Below are 16,912 nucleotides of genomic sequence, written 5' to 3' on the forward strand. Positions count from 1 at the left end.
CCCCCCCCCCCCCCCACCCGCCTCCTCCTGTTTCTCACTTGTCTTCTTCAAGTTCATTAGGCGTCGCTGCACCTCTGAGAGGACCAAGACTTGATCAGCGTCCTCGCTCACGACAACATCGCGGACCGGACAACCTCCTCTAGGTGAGTCCACTTTGGCCCGTTCTGCTTCTTTTTTTTTTTTTCTTTCCTCTCTCTCTGGAGGCAACCTCAACCAGGCTCCTTTGGACCTCCTCTCCAACTTCACAACATGGTTTTTTAATTGAACCCTAACAAATGTGAATATTTAAACAGGATCTTTTTTTTTTTCTTCTTTTCTTTTTTTTCCTGCTTTGCTTCATGTGTTGTTTTTGGCTGGATGAACTTTTCCAGCCCGCATGCAGCGACTCCCTAAAGGTGCATTTGGCGCCCCAGCAGAACCAAACGAATCAGGCGGCCCGAGAAAACATAGAAAGCGCCAGATGGCCGCATCGCTACATGAATTACATTCATATTTTGTAGACAAAAGTCAAGCGTCCCACTCGGGTTCTCTCTCACCTTCTGACAACTTGATTTGATTGATTTGAATTTTTATTTCAAACCCGCATTTAAAAAAATAAAAATGAAAATAAAAATTGTGAAGTCAAAACTTGTAAACAGCAAAAAACAATTATAATAATGGTAATAAAAAGTAATTGAAGCAAACCAAGTCTTTGGTAGTAAGTTAGACATACATGTTCAAAAAGGAGTAGGAAGAAGTTAAAACTTTTATATATATATATATATATATATATATTTTTTTTTTTACAATTTGTAATTTTTTCTAGACATAGTATATATACTATTAGGCTCATTGGTATTAAATTAGACTTATTATTCGTAATAAATAATATACCATATATACTTGCCTTTTACATTATAATAATAATAACAATCATTCTTATTAATTCATAATTAATTGTTAAGTCATAAATAATGTACAGGTTTAAAAAAATGTTGCCAACTGTCCTGAGTACAGCACTCCTCCGTCACCCGCATAAGGTCTTGTGACACCGACATTCTTATAGATGCCACAAGATGGCAACACACACAGCAGTTTTTTTTTGTTTACATTAGACAAAGCTATGGCCTGACTAAATGAAGCCCCTCCACTCACTTCAATGTAGCTCTTTGACCCTTAGATGGCGCCAAAACAAAGAGATCTTGTTGCAAGCAAAAATGTTTGTGTTTTTTTTTTTCCTTTCCGGGCAGGTGGAAATGTTTGTGCGCGGTTCAGTTCTGGTCGTCCTGCTGCCTCTGCTGTGCGTGTTTCCTGCTCGGCCGCAAACAGGTGACTTTCGTTTTCATCTCAATGGACAGCTTTCATAGGGAAGCAAATTGCATTCACTTGGGGGGGAAAAGGCCATTTTTTTCGGGGAGCTTTTTTTGTTGTTGTGTCATTTTTGTTTTTATTTTCAGTTTTTCTGAATATTTTTTAAAACTGTTTTCCCCTCAGAGATGAGAGAGCAAACAACAATACAGTAGGCTATACACATTAATTCCTTTGAGAGCCAGTAAGTCCTGTTTTTCTGAATATTTCTCCCGTTTTTCAGATTTCTTTTTTTTTTTTCTGTTTTTCCGAAAAAAATTTTCCCCCTTTTTTCAATTTTTTTTTTAATGACAGAAAAAAATGCAGTAAAGCAGAATACAATATTCAGAAAAACTGAAAATAAAAAACAAATACACCAAAAACTGATCTCTCAAAAACAGTCTAAGTGAATGCAATACTTGTGATTAAAAAGCAGGAACTGACAAATATTTTAAAACACAAGAAAAAAGCAACAGAATTGCATGTTGCCATTTCAGCGAGCGACAAAATGGAGGACAACCGGCGCGTGTCGGGCTTGCTGGCGGGCACGGCCCTGCTCCCCTGCAAAATCCCCACGGCCCCGTCTCCGGCCGGCGAGGACGAGCAGCTGAGGGTCAAGTGGACTCGCGAGGAGGCCGGTGCGGAGAAGGTGGTTCTGGTGTCCCAGGGCGGCGCCGTCAAGGTGGGGCGGGACTTCATGAGACGCGTGTCTTTGCCCGCCGACGCCGCCCTGGCCGTCGTCGGGCTGCGGGCCAGCGACGCCGGACGCTACTGGTGCGAGGTCACGCGAGGGATGGAGGACAGACGCAGCAGCGTCACCCTCAGTGTCAAAGGTGAGTCTGTGCGACCTCCACCGGGGAAATAAATGGTTTTAGCCACTTAGTCTTGTCAACACTTTTACTCTCGTGCGGGTTATTTGGACCAAAAATGCCGGAATAAATAAAAGTGAAAATGAAAATAGATGTAAAAAAAGAAATAAAACCAGCAAATGATGTATATATGGGCATAAATAAATAGAAAAATACATTCCAGACTGCACTCCTGCTTTTCATACCCACTGTTGCCGACGATTCTTCTTTGTTTGAATAATATCACTTAATCAAGTCTCTTCTAACATTTAATTTCAATTCAGGGTGTCAGTTTGTGGAACAATTTGGATTATAAAACTAAATCATATCAGTCTTTTTTCTTCTTTTTTTTATGTATAAAAGCACTGGAAAAATATATTTAGCACAAGATCATGCTGTTGAATTATTTTTGTTGAATTGTTACATTGAAAGCGTCTTGACTGCTTGCTGTCATTTATTTTGTGTAGATCCTTTTTTTTTTTTAAGAATGAAATTAAAAAAAAATTAATAAATTTTTTTTTAGATTGAATTGTTGTTTTTTGTTTTTTTTTACTCAGCCTTACTTACCAACCGACCAAAATTTCAGCCCCCTGTGTTTCTAAAAGAACATTCTGATGTCGATTTGAATTTGATTCATTCTTCAGTGCGTCTGTTTTCTAAAAATCAAATGTATCCCTTGAGCACAAAAGTGTGCACACCCCTCACGTTAAGGTGTGTCGTTGTGCGGCGTCCGTCAGGTGCGGTGTTCCACTATCGGGCCAACACCAGCCGCTACTCCCTGGACTTCCCGGCCGCCGTGGAGGCGTGTCTCTCGGTGGACGCCGCCATCGCCACGCCGGAGCAGCTGACGGCCGCCTACCACGGCGGCCTGGACCACTGTGACGCCGGCTGGCTCGCCGACCGCACCGTCAGGTGGTCGCTGATAGCGTGCTGGCAAATTGTCCGTGTAAACGTACCATCATGAACGCGTGTATTTTCTTTTCAGATATCCAATAACGCAACCTCGTCCGGGTTGCCAAGGCAACCTGGAGAGTCGACCCGGTGTGAGGACGTACGGCGTCCGATTAGCCACCGAGAAATACGACGTCTTTTGCTACGTTGACAAACTAGACGGTAATGCACCCAAATACATTTGAAACATGTCAGCGGATTTTGAGAGATAACTTGCGTACATCACACTAAATATCTTTGCATCCCTAATAACATGATTGTCATTTTTAATTTACTGTCACGATATCTACAATAGTCTATTCGGAAAGTAATGCTATCAGGCTAAGAATATTTTCAACACTGTTCAATCAAGATGACGAAATATGAAGTAGATACGATATACTTTTATTTTCCCCGTGGGGAACTTTTTCCTGGACTCCGTCCAGCTGCAGTTTACAGTAAGAAAAAGACACACTCCTATATATATATATATATATATATATATATTGAAATGTTTTAAGAGCATCCAGAAGACTTTGATGCAGCCTCTCAACTGCAGAGAACGTTTGAGTAGTCATCACACAAACGGCCAGCAGGTGGCAGCAGAGCAAAAAAGATCAACCAGGGCCATGTTGAAGAAAGCTCATTTACCCACAATTCTAAACAGATTTGTGAATAATGAATGAAACTTAGCTATATTCTAATGCTAATTGTTGCAAAAGGGAAACGGATAGAAATGTAATTTTTTTTTTTCCTGATGAAAGAAGAGACTCTAATCTTTCTTTTGGTAGCTTCCATGTTTTTATAGCAATAGAGCACAATATTGTGTGGGCCTTGCCAAATCAGCCAAAATCCAGTAAAACAGCCTGGAGCAAAGAGGATTGCTTCAGTGAAAATGGCTGGGAGTCAATGAGTTAATTAAAAACTTTTTTGATAATAAATTATTAATTTCCTCCATGAAAGCATATATAAACAATTCATGTTTATGCATTTTCTGCACTGACAATTTGAAATAATGTTTTAAAGAAAGGGCCATCCCTTTTTTTCCTAATCATTTTATTTTTCTTCTACGCATCATTTAAAAACAGTGCTTGGAGGGAATGGAGCCGAAATGGCTTCTACAAGATTCCACCTCATACTCAAAGGGTCAAAAAAAAAAGATTCTAGATAGACAATAAAATCTATCAAAACAAGAGAACAAAATACATTTAATTAAGAAAAGAAATAACAGAAATAAGAGGTGCATACAGTAAAAATGGATTTAAGATTTCATTATAAATGGACAAAGAGGGAGATGAAAAATAATTATAGTCAGGATAAAAGTAAATATAGCTTCAATAATTGTTTAGAAACAATACAAGAGGATACATTTTTCAACGACGTATCCAAGTCATTCCAAAATTTAGGCATAGAAAGACCCGAGAACAGTGGAGACGTATGACATCAACATACTTCCTTGACACCAATTGCTACTTTCCTATCAGCCAACTTTGGCGTCATCTTACAGAAAAAGCACGAAAGTGGAAGTTCACTGTCACTATCGTTCAAGTATGACTGATAAATAATAAGAATACAAAACGGAATGTTCAAATTAGAATGTGTAATGTTTGATACCTGTGACTGATCTGTTGCGTTCAGGGGAGGTCTTCTACCCGCCGTCCATCAGCGACAAGCTAACCCTGCAGGAGGCGGCGGCCGAGTGCAGGAAGCACGACGCGGTGCTGGCGTCGCCCGGGCAACTGTACGCCGCTTGGGCGGCGGGGCTGAACCGATGCGACTACGGCTGGCTGGCGGACGGCAGCGTCCGCTACCCCATCAACGTCCCCTGGCCGCAGTGCGGGGGCGGCCAGCTGGGGGTCCGCACGCTCTACAAGTACGACAACCAGACGGGGTACCCGCACCCGCACGACAGGCACGGCGCGTACTGCTTCAAAGGTCAACATTTCACTTTCTTCAATACTTCAGAGTTGGGGACAACAATTTGGCTTTGTGTGTCTTTTACTTAATTTCAGGTCCGGTCAACCTACAACATTTAATAAACAACAGACCAGGAAGCATAGATTTTTTTGCTCGCCAGGAGAATGAAACCGAGATGTGCCCAGATTACAGTCTCCTACCCGTTCTGAAGCACATTCTGCCCAATCTCCGCCTTTTATTGGGTTACATAGTCTAGTGCTGCCCTAATGGGTTTGGGGAGGCACATAGCAGCAACGTGACAATCATCCCACTTATGACTCATTGCGCAGACAATAATGCAAACGTTTTTCTTGGGCGCGGAAAGTTTTCAAACATAAGTCACACTGCTGAATAACTAACTGTGAACATCTTTGCAATATTTTACGAACCCTGAGAAAATTCACTGTATGCAAACCGTGGAGTGAGATTGCAGCTTTCAGCGGCTGTCAAAATTAATTGATTAATCCACAACTATTTCAATAATCGAGTAATTGTTTGGAGCCCTTTTTTAATTTAAAATTGTCCAAATGCTCTGATTTCAGCATCTTATTCACTGATTTCTGTAGTCCTTCACGGAAGAAGACTGATGATCTTCTGTGTTTAATCCAAAGAAGACATTTTCAAACATCTGGCTTTACTTTGGGAAACAATGACCGGCCTGGTAACTGAATCACTTTCGCAAAGGTTGGCAAGTACAACATCAATTTTTTAATCACTATACGAATACGAAATACAAAATAAACAACAATCGCTGGTTCATAAACTGGGGTGGGGGGGGGGGCTTGGGGGGGTGGCTGGGGGGGGGGGGGGGGGGCTGGGGTGCTTTTGGAATACACTTTAATGCAAAATAAAAATGTGTCAGATTATGCGATTAATCAATTGAATAATCAATTCTAAAAATATTTGGTAGTTGGCAACACTAACTGGCCTTCACATTGGTAAAAAAAAAAAAAAAGGCAGATGCCAATATCGGCGCCGATAATTGGTCTGTCCCTAATCTTTGTGCATGAAAAGTTGCAGCTTCATTTGTAAAAGCTTTCTTGAGCGTGAGAAAATTGGAAGCGTCTCGTGTCAGCAATCGCTTCCATGCTTTGTGTGTCATGAGTCGTAAATGCGACACGTTTGCGTAACAAGGCAACACGACGTCATGCCTGTCGTGTCTGCGTGCACTTTGGAAGTATCAAGAACAACCCGAGAGCAGAAAGGTTAGTTGTGTTTGTGCGTTTGGGAGGGGAAAACCCCGACGCTAAGACAAACACAACGTGTCCCTAATGGCTCGCAGCTGGACCAGAAACGCGCAGAGCACAACGGAACCGGCGTTCTGGCGTTCCGCCACTGACCAGCTCTCAAAGTCGTGAGTGACGTCGCAAGTCTAATTGCAAGCAGTCGCCGCTCACGTTCAGAACCGGCTCCCCCATGGACCGGCTCTGGTTCTGCTTCTGGTTGTGGTCGTGATTGCGAGGCGACATGAGAGGAGATTTGGCCTGCCAAAGTCATGACATCATAGCTGGGCGGGTCTGATAGCGACGCCCTCGGTCAGCCCAAGGGCAGACCTTGAAGCGCTTTCGGTACCGTCGCCGCACAGCAGGTCACAAGTCCAAAAGGATCACATGACACAACTCTGGAATCACTCATCACGGCCACCTTTGACCTTTACTTAAATATTAAATGATGATGTAATTCATCAGCAATTTTTGGGGTTGCTAGCTACTTTTTTGTTTTTTTTTCTAGGTTAACTCAACTTCAATCGATTTGATTTAAACCATCTTCACTGTATTGTAGTTGAACTTGATTCAATTTAACTCATTCACTGCCATCGACGGCTATAGACGTCAACAATTCATTTGAACTATTTCTACTAGTTTAACATATTTTTCCGCTTTTGTTAACAAGAGTATGAAAACTTAGAAGAAAAAAATATTGTACATTTAGAACAAATATAAAATTTGTGATTAATCGTGACTTAACTATTGAAGCCCGAAGATGCAAAAAAACATTGGCCTTGAAAATTTTATTTTCTTATGAATTTGTGAGAAAAAAAGATAAAATAATCGATTCATGGTTTTATGAATTGATCAGACTCAAAAATGAAAATCCATTCAATATAGATTATTCGATTCGTTTAAACTGCTTTACATACAGATATCGCGCTCTCTCTCTCTCGTATATTTCTCTTGCATTTGCACTTCATTTTTTTCATACATTTTATTTGTTAAAGGCGGATATCATTTCCATTTTTGTCCTTTTACAGACCAACTGCAAGCTGCAGCACTGTGACGTTAGCATTACTCAGATAGCAACGCTAATCTTTTTTTTTTTTTTCCCCAATTTGATATGAGTCGTGCGCGAAGGCCAACAATAGCCAGCATTGACTCTTACGGGACCCGACATGACGTTATTGCTTCCAGCAAAAACATGCGCTCAGCCTGCTGGCAGCCATCTTTGCTATCATTCATCATCACTCTTAAGGTGAATGTGAGCTAACGCTTCAGGAACATAAACACTCCACTTGACGTTAACTGATGTCATTGGAGGTTCTGGTTCTGGACAACTTTACAGCTTTTAAACGCCTTTCTCCAACTTATTGTTTTTGTAATTTAGTTGTGTTTATTTTCATCATGAAGTTTTTCAGCTAATAATGCAGAATTTATAATAAAAAAAAACTAGCGAGCTAGCTAGCACCCATGGTGCTTGTGTACCTGCTAGGGAGCTAGCTAGCTAGCTATCTAGCTAGCACCCATGGTGCTCGTTTACCTGCTAGTCAGCTAGCTAGCTAGCTCCCATGGTGCTCGTTTACCTGCTAGGGAGCTAGTTAGCTAGCTAGCACCCATGGTGCAATTGAGTTGTGTTTATTTTCAACATGAAGTTTTTCAGCTAATAACGCTGAATTGATTTAAAAAAAAAAAATCTGCAACTACTTCATTTTGAAGTTGTATTTCTCTCTTCCTCTTCCTTAGCCAAGCTTCCAGAAGCGACACTGACGAGTCCAACGAGCACCGGGCTGGCACCGGAACCCAGCGGCACCAGCGCCCAGCACGCTTCACCAACATCCCACCCGGTGACATCTGACCTTCGAACTAATCCCGTCACTCAACCGCCGTCGCACGATGATGATGTCATCACAGAGAACAAGCTGACACAGCTGGATTCGCTCTTTCCCGCCATGTCGTCGCCCCTCCACGTCACCCAGGGTGGGTCTGGTGGCGGCGAGTCGGGCAGCAGCGACGGCGCTCCCAGCGGCGCCGACCCGGATGCAGAAGGCGTCACTCCAGCGCCGCTTTTCCCGGACTGGAGCGTCACGCATAAAACGGCGTTGGTCTTCAAAGAGGAAGCTCCACCTCTGAGCTTCAACGTGGACCAATCGGTGGCACTCCCCGGCGAGGGCGGGTCCACGGCCAAGCCACCCTTCCACGTCATCATCGTCAATGTGCAGGACAAAAATCAATCAGGTATTGCTGGGCGACTTATTGATTTTATCGATTAATCAGACTTTTTTTTTTTTTTTTACCACTTAAGTTGTATTTTACAGTGGTTAAACTAACCCATTCAGCACTGTAGCTAAAAGAACCTGGTCCAAGAAGAGAATCCTGAGGGACTCTATGCGTATTTGACAGAGGTGCCAAATCCAGGTCCAGAAAGTAAAAATCCTGCCACAGTTTGGCTTAAAACTCAGGTGCTAGTAAGCTAGCTCCCATGGTGCTCGTGTACCTGCTAGGGCGCTAGCTAGCTAGCACTCATGGTGCTCGTGTACCTGCTAGTCAGCTAGCTCCTTAGCTAGCTCCCACGATGCTCGTTTACCTGCTAGGGAGCTAGCTAGTTAGCACCCATGGTGCTCGTGTACCTGCTAGTCAGCTAGCTCCTTAGCTAGCTCCCACGATGCTCGTTTACCTGCTAGGGAGCTAGCTCCTTAGCTAGCTCCCACGATGCTCGTTTACCTGCTAAGGAGCTAGCTAGCTAGCACTAGGGGCTAAAGCCAAACTGTGGCAGGCTTTTTACTTCCTGGACCTGGATTTGCCACCTCCTATATTTGATGTTATTATGTTTCATGTACAACTTACTAACAGTTTTTTATTTTATTTTTATTTGTCAGAATTATTTTGTCATTATTATTGGCTTTCCTATAAACAAAGTTGGAAAACTCAATTTAAAATCGGAAGTCTGGATTTAATAAAGAAAAAAGATCTGAGATTTATATTTTAGTCCATGCCACACAGTCAACAAACTACAACTTTCGCCATCCATGAACACCACCGGCAACTCTTATTTTCCGCTTTCCTGCTTTTCCTTCAGTTGACCACATCCTGCAGCTCCTCAACTCACCTGTTGGCGGCGCTGTCGGCTTCCCTGAAATCACCGACCTCTCGCAGTCCATCGGCGAGCTCGTCCATGGCAGCAGAGACGACGATGCTGCGGAAGCGCCGCTGCCGACCGTCAGCTTCGTCGACGGGAAACACAAAGTAGGAATGGCGCCGATGTTTTGAAATTCTTGATCGTCCCCACAAGCAAAAGTAGGCGTGTCAAAATGAGTAAATTCATTTTGAGTTCATTTAAAATGACTTTAACTTCACAAAAAAGAAAAATTAACGCAAGATTAAGGACTGCGCTTTACTTGTAAACCCTGCACTGGGCGATTTCCAGTTGCAACGCAGCAAACACGTCCACATCAAAATTTTGCAGTAATAAATTTCATAATAATGCAAATATTTGTAGAGAGTGGGTCAAGTTGTATTTTACAATTTTAAAAAATTTACAGAAGTGACTTAATGCTAAAGATTAGGTAGTAAATGTACTGAGTTGTCACCAATGTCTTACAAATGCAATTATGCCATCTAGTGGCAGAAAAATGTCCTCAACACAAATCAATATCACACTTGTTTTTTTTGTTTTTTTTTACAGTACCACTTTCATGTTGATGAGTTTGAAAACTGAAAAATTAGATCTGACAAACGATGAATTTTTTAAAATCAGATTAATCACATTTTAGAATTTCGATTCATCACGATTAATCGCTTAATTAAAAAGCCTTTTTTTATCAAAACATTTTTGCCCCAAAAATTTGAAGAATACCTGTTATGTTTTTTTTTTTTACACATTTAATGTTATGAGGACATCTCCAAAATAATTTTAGCCACTGCACACGCTCACATCCTCCTCTTTTTCTAATCAGTTAATTACTTGCATAGTTTTAAATGAAAAAAAGCATTTTGAAGTCATGATTTCCTGCGTCTCGTCCAATCAGGTGACGTTGGATACGGGGTTGCCGGAGGAGGCGCGAGGGGACCAGTTTGAGACCGCCGCCCCCATTCGGGTGGCGGATGAAGAGGCAAGCGTGACGCTGCTTGACTCCTCCGCCTTTGAGGGCCCCACTGAGGAGCCCACGTGGGGTCCCGTGACGGACGGCCGCCATCTTGACCTCCTTTCTTACTTCCCAACTCTAACGTCACCGATAGGGATCGACAACCCCTCCGCCTCATTATGGGACGCCACCTCGGAGGGCTCCGCAGACGACGGCCTTGCCGGCACCCCTGGCGCGTCGCTCGTCGGCACCGCCGAGAGTTCCTCGTTCGTCCAGGAAACCGTGACACGGGACGCCGGGGTCCACACGGAGGATGAGGAGGGGTCCACGTCCGGCCAAGACGACCAAATGGAGGAAAAGCCCGGTGCCACGCCGGCATCCACAGCAGTCACCCCAGTAGGGTCCGGTGCGGAGCAGATGTCAGGAGACGGGGACGCTCTCATCGCTGGAGAGATTTTACCTACTAGCTTAGCTTATACAGCACCGGACCTTGGAGAGCATGTGACGGAAAAAACATCCGCACGCCCCCCGCCTGCCGTCACAGTTGAAACGGAACACGTTCAGCCGGACCCTCAGCTCCCTCACCCCGCCAACCTCCGACAAAAACTTTTCACCGCCACTCCCCGCTCGCACCGGCGGCTGCTGACCCCTGACCCCCCCGCCACCCCGACCCCGCCGGAGGACTTCCTGAACTACGACAGCAAGATGGCTGCCCAGCCGGTGGAGTCGCGGCCGCCCTGGCCCGAGGAGCAGCCCAACCCGCTGGAGGCCAACGTCGTCAATGTCGCAGGTACGCCACGCAACATTATTTCAGTGCCGCCCCCCCAATAAAATCAAGCACGACATCTGCTTTTCGTGCACTGAAGACGTACGCTCCATTGAGGCCCAACTCAATTTAAGTGCCTCCCTCCCAATAAAAAGTTATCATGTCCACTCATCTTTTTTAGATGCATGCCATTATTTTAGTGCCTCCCTCCCAATAAAAGCATGATTATAGCCACCATACAGTAAAAAGCGCCCTTATTTTAAGGCTCTTCTCCTAATAAAAACGACCCCAAAAATCATGTCCACCTTTCTTCCTCGCGTTGGAATTATTTTAGCGCCTCCCTTCCAATAACGTCACGTCTGGCGATTCAAAATGTGGTACATGTACCATCAGGAAGATTGGTTCAAATATTTTGTAGCCTCGCCGCCGTCCCTCGGTGCCGATGTTATGCGATGACGTCATGTTGCAACGATGATGTCACCCGAGCGCAGACGTCCAGCCGTGCTCCGCGGACGCGTGTCAAAATGGCGGCTCCTGCTTCCAGAGAGGCTCCGAGAGGGTGTGTGCGTGCGCGCCCGGGTTCACCAGGGGGCGTTGCCAGACAGGTGAGTCTTGGATGATCAGCATAATAACGATCAGGAGAAGAATAGGAGTAGGAATAATCATAATAAGGCGTTTGCTTGTTTTTTGTTTTTGTCTCGCAGACGTGGACGAGTGCCAGTCCAACCCGTGCCTCAACGGCGCCACCTGCCTGGACGCCGTCAACGGCTTCTCCTGCTTGTGCCTGCCCAGCTACACCGGGGCGCTGTGTGAACAAGGTCAGCATGAGCATCCTGCGTTAGCATTAGCGTTAGCATTAGCGTTAGCATTAGCGTTAGCATTAGCGTTAGCATGGCGGCACATGAGGCCAGCAAGAGAGATGGTGACAATCGAGAAGAGGGCTGTAAAACTACAAATGTCTCCAAATATACAAATCTCCCGCAGAAGGCGGTTGCGCGGTTAGCGCGAGGGTCTCGGGGTCTCGGGGGCTTTTGCTCCTCAGCTGCGGCGGGGCGTCGTCCTCGTAAGATGGCTCCCGCCTCCATTCTTGTCGGCGTCCTCTCGGGGCTCACGTTTGCCTCCGTGTGAACTCCAAAGATCGAAAGCCCCGCAACTTCATGCAAACAGCAATCTCAATATATCGAGGACAATTATTTCACCTCATTATTTGCGTGCCTCCCTCTCAATGAAAACGTGCACATCTGGTTTATTCATCATCTAAAGCTTCTTCATCACATGCGCACGATTTTAGAGCGGCGCTTTCGGATAAAAACGTGCGTTCCTCGTTCACTCCTATTTTAGTGCCTCCGTTCAATAAAAGCATCAACTTTTATTTCACAATCACACTTATGGACAATTTGGAATGTTCAATGAACCTGCCATGCATGTCTTTGGAATGTCGGAGAAAACCCACGAAAGCGCGATGGGAAGGTGCAAACTCCACCCAGGAAGGCCCAAGCCCGGACTCGAACACGCATCCTGTGCACTGGGAGGCGGACGTGCTAAACAGTTAGCCACCGCCCACGATGAAAGTGAATAAAAAGTCAAAATTAGGGGTATCAGGCGATTAAAATGTTCTATCCAGGGATGTGATTTTTCCGCTAATTCGCGGAATTCCGCTTTTTTTATCCCCCCCCCAAAAAAAAATCGATTTTTATTTTTATTTTTATTTTTTTTTAGTAGTTCATTGTGTATGCACATGACTCCGACAGATAACATCCAGGGATGTGATTTTTCCGCTAATTCGCGGAATTCCGCTTTTTTTATCCCCCCCCCCCAAAAAAAAACGTTTTTTTTTATTTTTTTATTATTTTTTTTGTTTGTTTGTTTTTTTAGTAGTTGATTGTGTATGCACATGACTCCGACAGATAACATCTTCTGCTATAACAAAGACATTTGTGGTATGCTCTAATATGAGTTACTTTTCATTTGGTCATGATATAATTATTTGTTCATGCTCCCCCCCCCCCCCCCCTTCCCCCACTGGGCACTGCCCTGGACCTAGCTGGGTGCCAGCGGCCCCCAGACCCCCGGCAAAATTTTCAGATAATTTCACTTTGGTCAAATCACATCCCTGTCTATCTTAATTAATTGCTTAATTACAATTTCTATTTATTATTTTTTGGTTTTCATACTCTTGTTAACTCTTTGACTGCCAAAAACGTTAAATAACGTTTAGTAAAATCCTAAGGAGGAGTGCCAAAGACGTTAAAAGACGTTTGTTTCAAAACAGAGGTGAAACTAACCATTTTCTATTGTTGATTACTCAAAAACGGAATAAGGTAGAAACAAACTTTTTTTTCTGATGAAAGATGAGAGTCCAATCTTGTATGTGTGTTTCCATAGTCCAAACACCTAATTTTCTGTGGACCTTGAAAGATCAGTCAAAAGATCAGTCAAAATGCTTAAATCGGCTGGCACCCACGGCATCCCATCTGAAAACGTCTGGCAGTCAAAGAGTTAACATAAAAGTGGAAAAAAAATGTTAAACTAATAGAAATACGGCTGCATCTTTTAGTCATTAATATAGTAATTTCATAATAATTCATAAAATTTAGTTAAAATCAAAAAGATGTACTGTACTGTAAAAAAAAAAAAAAAAGAGTGATTGATTTGTGTTGGGGTCATTTTTCTGCCACTAGATGGCATAATTGCATTTGTGAGACATTGGAGACAGCTCGGCGCAATTTTCTTTTCATGTTAAGAACTACCTAATTGTTGCCTTGTGTGTGAAATGTGCTAAACAAATAAACTTGCCTTGCCCTAATCTTTAACATAAAGTTGTGAAATTCTGCACAAATTGTGAAATACAACTTGACCCCAGTCTCCACAAATATATGCGTGATTATTGCATTTATTACTGCTAAATTTTGACGTGGGTTCCAAGTAAAGGGCAATCATTAAGTACACTCTAAGAAAATGAGTTGCATTAAAGGAACTTTAAATGAAGTCCAAATTAAAGCACTCATTTTGACACCCCTAGTAAAAACGATTGTTATAATATATCAAGAAATATTGCACTATAATCTTTGTTGTCACATTTATTCAAGGAGTGGCGTCAAATGTAATAAATGTTGGCTGTAAAAGTGGACATGAACACAAAATGGTTGCCGTCAGCTGAGAGTGCGCTCGCTAGGGTGGCGTTGAGAGCGCTCGCTCGGGGCCGCGCGCTTGTTTCTGCGCGCTTCCTGATTGCGTCCTGTCCCCCACCCCCCCCCAAACCCCCCCCCCCGCAGACGCGGCGTCGTGCGGCTCCGGCTGGCACAAGTTCCAGTCTCACTGCTACAAACATTTCCGGCAACGTCGCACGTGGGACGCCGCCGAGCGAGAGTGCCGCCTCCGCGGCGCTCACCTGGCCAGCATCCTGTCGCCGGAGGAGCAAATCTTCGTCAACCGTGAGTCGCGCCCGCGCCGCCGCGAGAACCTTTTCCAGTCCAATCCCGCGACTTGAAGTCGGTGTGCGCAGGCGTGGCCAGCGACTACCAGTGGGTCGGTCTCAGCGACAAGATGTTCGAGGGAGACTTCCGTTGGACCGACGGCAATCCCACGGTGAGTTTTGTCGCAAACGATGACGTCATCAGTGATGTCATCTCCAGGGGGGGAAAAAAAAAAAAAGTGATGTCATCGATTTCTCACACCTGATGTTTGCTCGATGTACTGCAGGATGTCACAGCAAACATTGTGCGCTTTCTATCAGGTTAAATCATAATAATGATAATAATAACACCTTCCACAAGTAATTTCTGAAGGATTCCAGCTGACCTAAAATTGTGCAATTTGGGGGGAAATTTTCACCCCACATATTAAACATTCTAGAAATACAAAGAAAAAAAACTTTACTTCTAAGAAAAACACTTAATAGCTATTAAAATACTTAATCTAATTTTTGTATTTCAAGGACAAGCACCATATATTTTTTTAAATGCCTTCTAATTAGTAATGCCTTGTTTAAAAAAATTCCCTACCACACATAAAATTGCTTTGCCGCAAGTCACATTAAGCCTCACTTAAAATAAAATAAAAAATGTTTTTACTGCTAATAAAAATACCTTATTGCAAATAATTTGCACTATAATTAAAAATGCTGTTTTAATGAAAAGGCCTTACCTCAAATAAATGTATTGAATGTCTAAAGTCAAAATGCTTTACTTAAAATAACAAATACATTACTTGTCATAAAAGGCCTAACGTCAAATAAAAATTAACACCTCACTGCAAATAAAAGCAGCTTGCCTAAAATAAAAAAAATAAGTGTTACTGCAAATAAAATATGTAATGGAAAAAAAAAAAAAGCATTACCTGAAAAATAGAAGACCTCAAAATATTAGGAGCAGCTGAGCGAGGACGATGACGATGACGTTGAACTGTGCGTGCGCAGCAATTCGAGCACTGGCGCGCCAACCAGCCCGACAGTTTCTTCGAGTCCGGCGAGGACTGCGTGGTCCTCATCTGGCACGACGGCGGCCAGTGGAACGACGTCCCGTGCAACTACCACCTCAGCTTCACCTGCAAGAAGGGCACAGGTGCGACGTCTCCGCCTTTCCGCGGCGACCGCTGCCCCCCCCCCACCTCACGCTTTCACTCCCACCCCCCTCCCCACTTCCCCTCCAGTGTGGTGCGGGCCGCCGCCCGCCGTGAAGGACGCCCGCGTGTTCGGCGCCCCGCGCTCCCGCTACGAGGTCAACGCCCTGACGCGCTACCACTGCAAGCCGGGCTTCATCCAGAGGCGCGCCCCCACCGTCCGCTGCCGCCCCGACGGCCGATGGGACGCCCCCAAAGTCACCTGCCTCAGCCGTGAGTACCTCCCTGACGCCTTCTTGTGGCTTTTCCTGCCTCAAGATGAGGTTGAGGTGCGTGTGGATGTGGCGCCCCCCGCTGGGAAGCGTAAGGATTTACATGTATTTTGTTTTTTAAAAACAAATTCTACATCACATTTACTCAAATATAAAATATCGTATTATCAGTTAATAATATATTAATTATATTAATATATTAATCTGAAATCAAGTGTACATCCCCCCAATTTCACCCAAGATTTAAATTAAGCAACTCACTTGTATGTATGTATATATATATATATATATGTGTGTATATATGTGTGTGTATATATATATATATATATATATAGTTATTAGGCAAGGATAGCCACGTCCAAATGTTCTACAAAACAAATATCCTGCATTCTCGTTGCCGTAGCAACAGAGGTCACACTGTGTTGTACTTCTTCTCAGCGGCGACCTATCACGTGCCCGTCACCCACCACCACCACATCCATCGCGCGACCAATCGCCAGGGCGACCAGAGGCAGAACTACGGCGGCCAGCCGAGCTCCCGGAACCTTCCGCCGGCTTTGGGACAATGACTTTTCACGCACGCCTACTTTGCGAGGCTCGCCCCAGTGCATTCTGGGATGTTGTCCAGCTCGAGCGGAATACTCCCAGAACGCACAGGGGCGCGGGAAGGGCCTCTTCCGACCAATCAGGCGTTGCCACAGTTGTCACTTGTCCGCCTGTGTACATTTCATTTGAAAAGTTGTCTTAAATTGTTTTATGATATGAAGCCATAAGAATTTAACTTATTCTACTGTGACATGTGAATGATGAATCATTTTTGAATGCAAAACGTTAACGTCACGCGCTTTGCTCAGCAAAGCGACGGCTGGAAATCTTTTAATAAAGTTATGATGATGTGGATTTGTGGCTTTGCTTTTCATTCACAATTGTGAGTAGTACACAACACAGCAGCATTCAT

General features: G+C 44.0%; 1 protein-coding gene across 1 annotated transcript; it reads left to right on the forward strand.

Moving 5' to 3' along the window:
* Positions 1 to 10: 10 nt before the first annotated feature.
* Positions 11 to 16,854, forward strand: LOC144063964 (brevican core protein-like). The gene is made up of 16 exons (XM_077586047.1): positions 11 to 143; positions 1,230 to 1,308; positions 1,824 to 2,159; positions 2,912 to 3,086; positions 3,160 to 3,287; positions 4,743 to 5,039; positions 8,018 to 8,509; positions 9,351 to 9,517; positions 10,300 to 11,146; positions 11,614 to 11,727; positions 11,827 to 11,940; positions 14,398 to 14,556; positions 14,628 to 14,710; positions 15,540 to 15,684; positions 15,773 to 15,955; positions 16,393 to 16,854. The coding sequence occupies exons 2-16, from the start codon at positions 1,236 to 1,238 to the stop codon at positions 16,521 to 16,523; spliced, it is 3,444 nt and encodes a 1,147-aa protein (XP_077442173.1). The 5' UTR covers positions 11 to 143; positions 1,230 to 1,235; the 3' UTR covers positions 16,524 to 16,854.
* The last annotated feature ends 58 nt before the right edge of the window (positions 16,855 to 16,912 follow it).

This window comes from Vanacampus margaritifer, chromosome 14 (assembly GCF_051991255.1).
Source record: "Vanacampus margaritifer isolate UIUO_Vmar chromosome 14, RoL_Vmar_1.0, whole genome shotgun sequence".
Classification (NCBI taxonomy): domain Eukaryota; kingdom Metazoa; phylum Chordata; class Actinopteri; order Syngnathiformes; family Syngnathidae; genus Vanacampus; species Vanacampus margaritifer.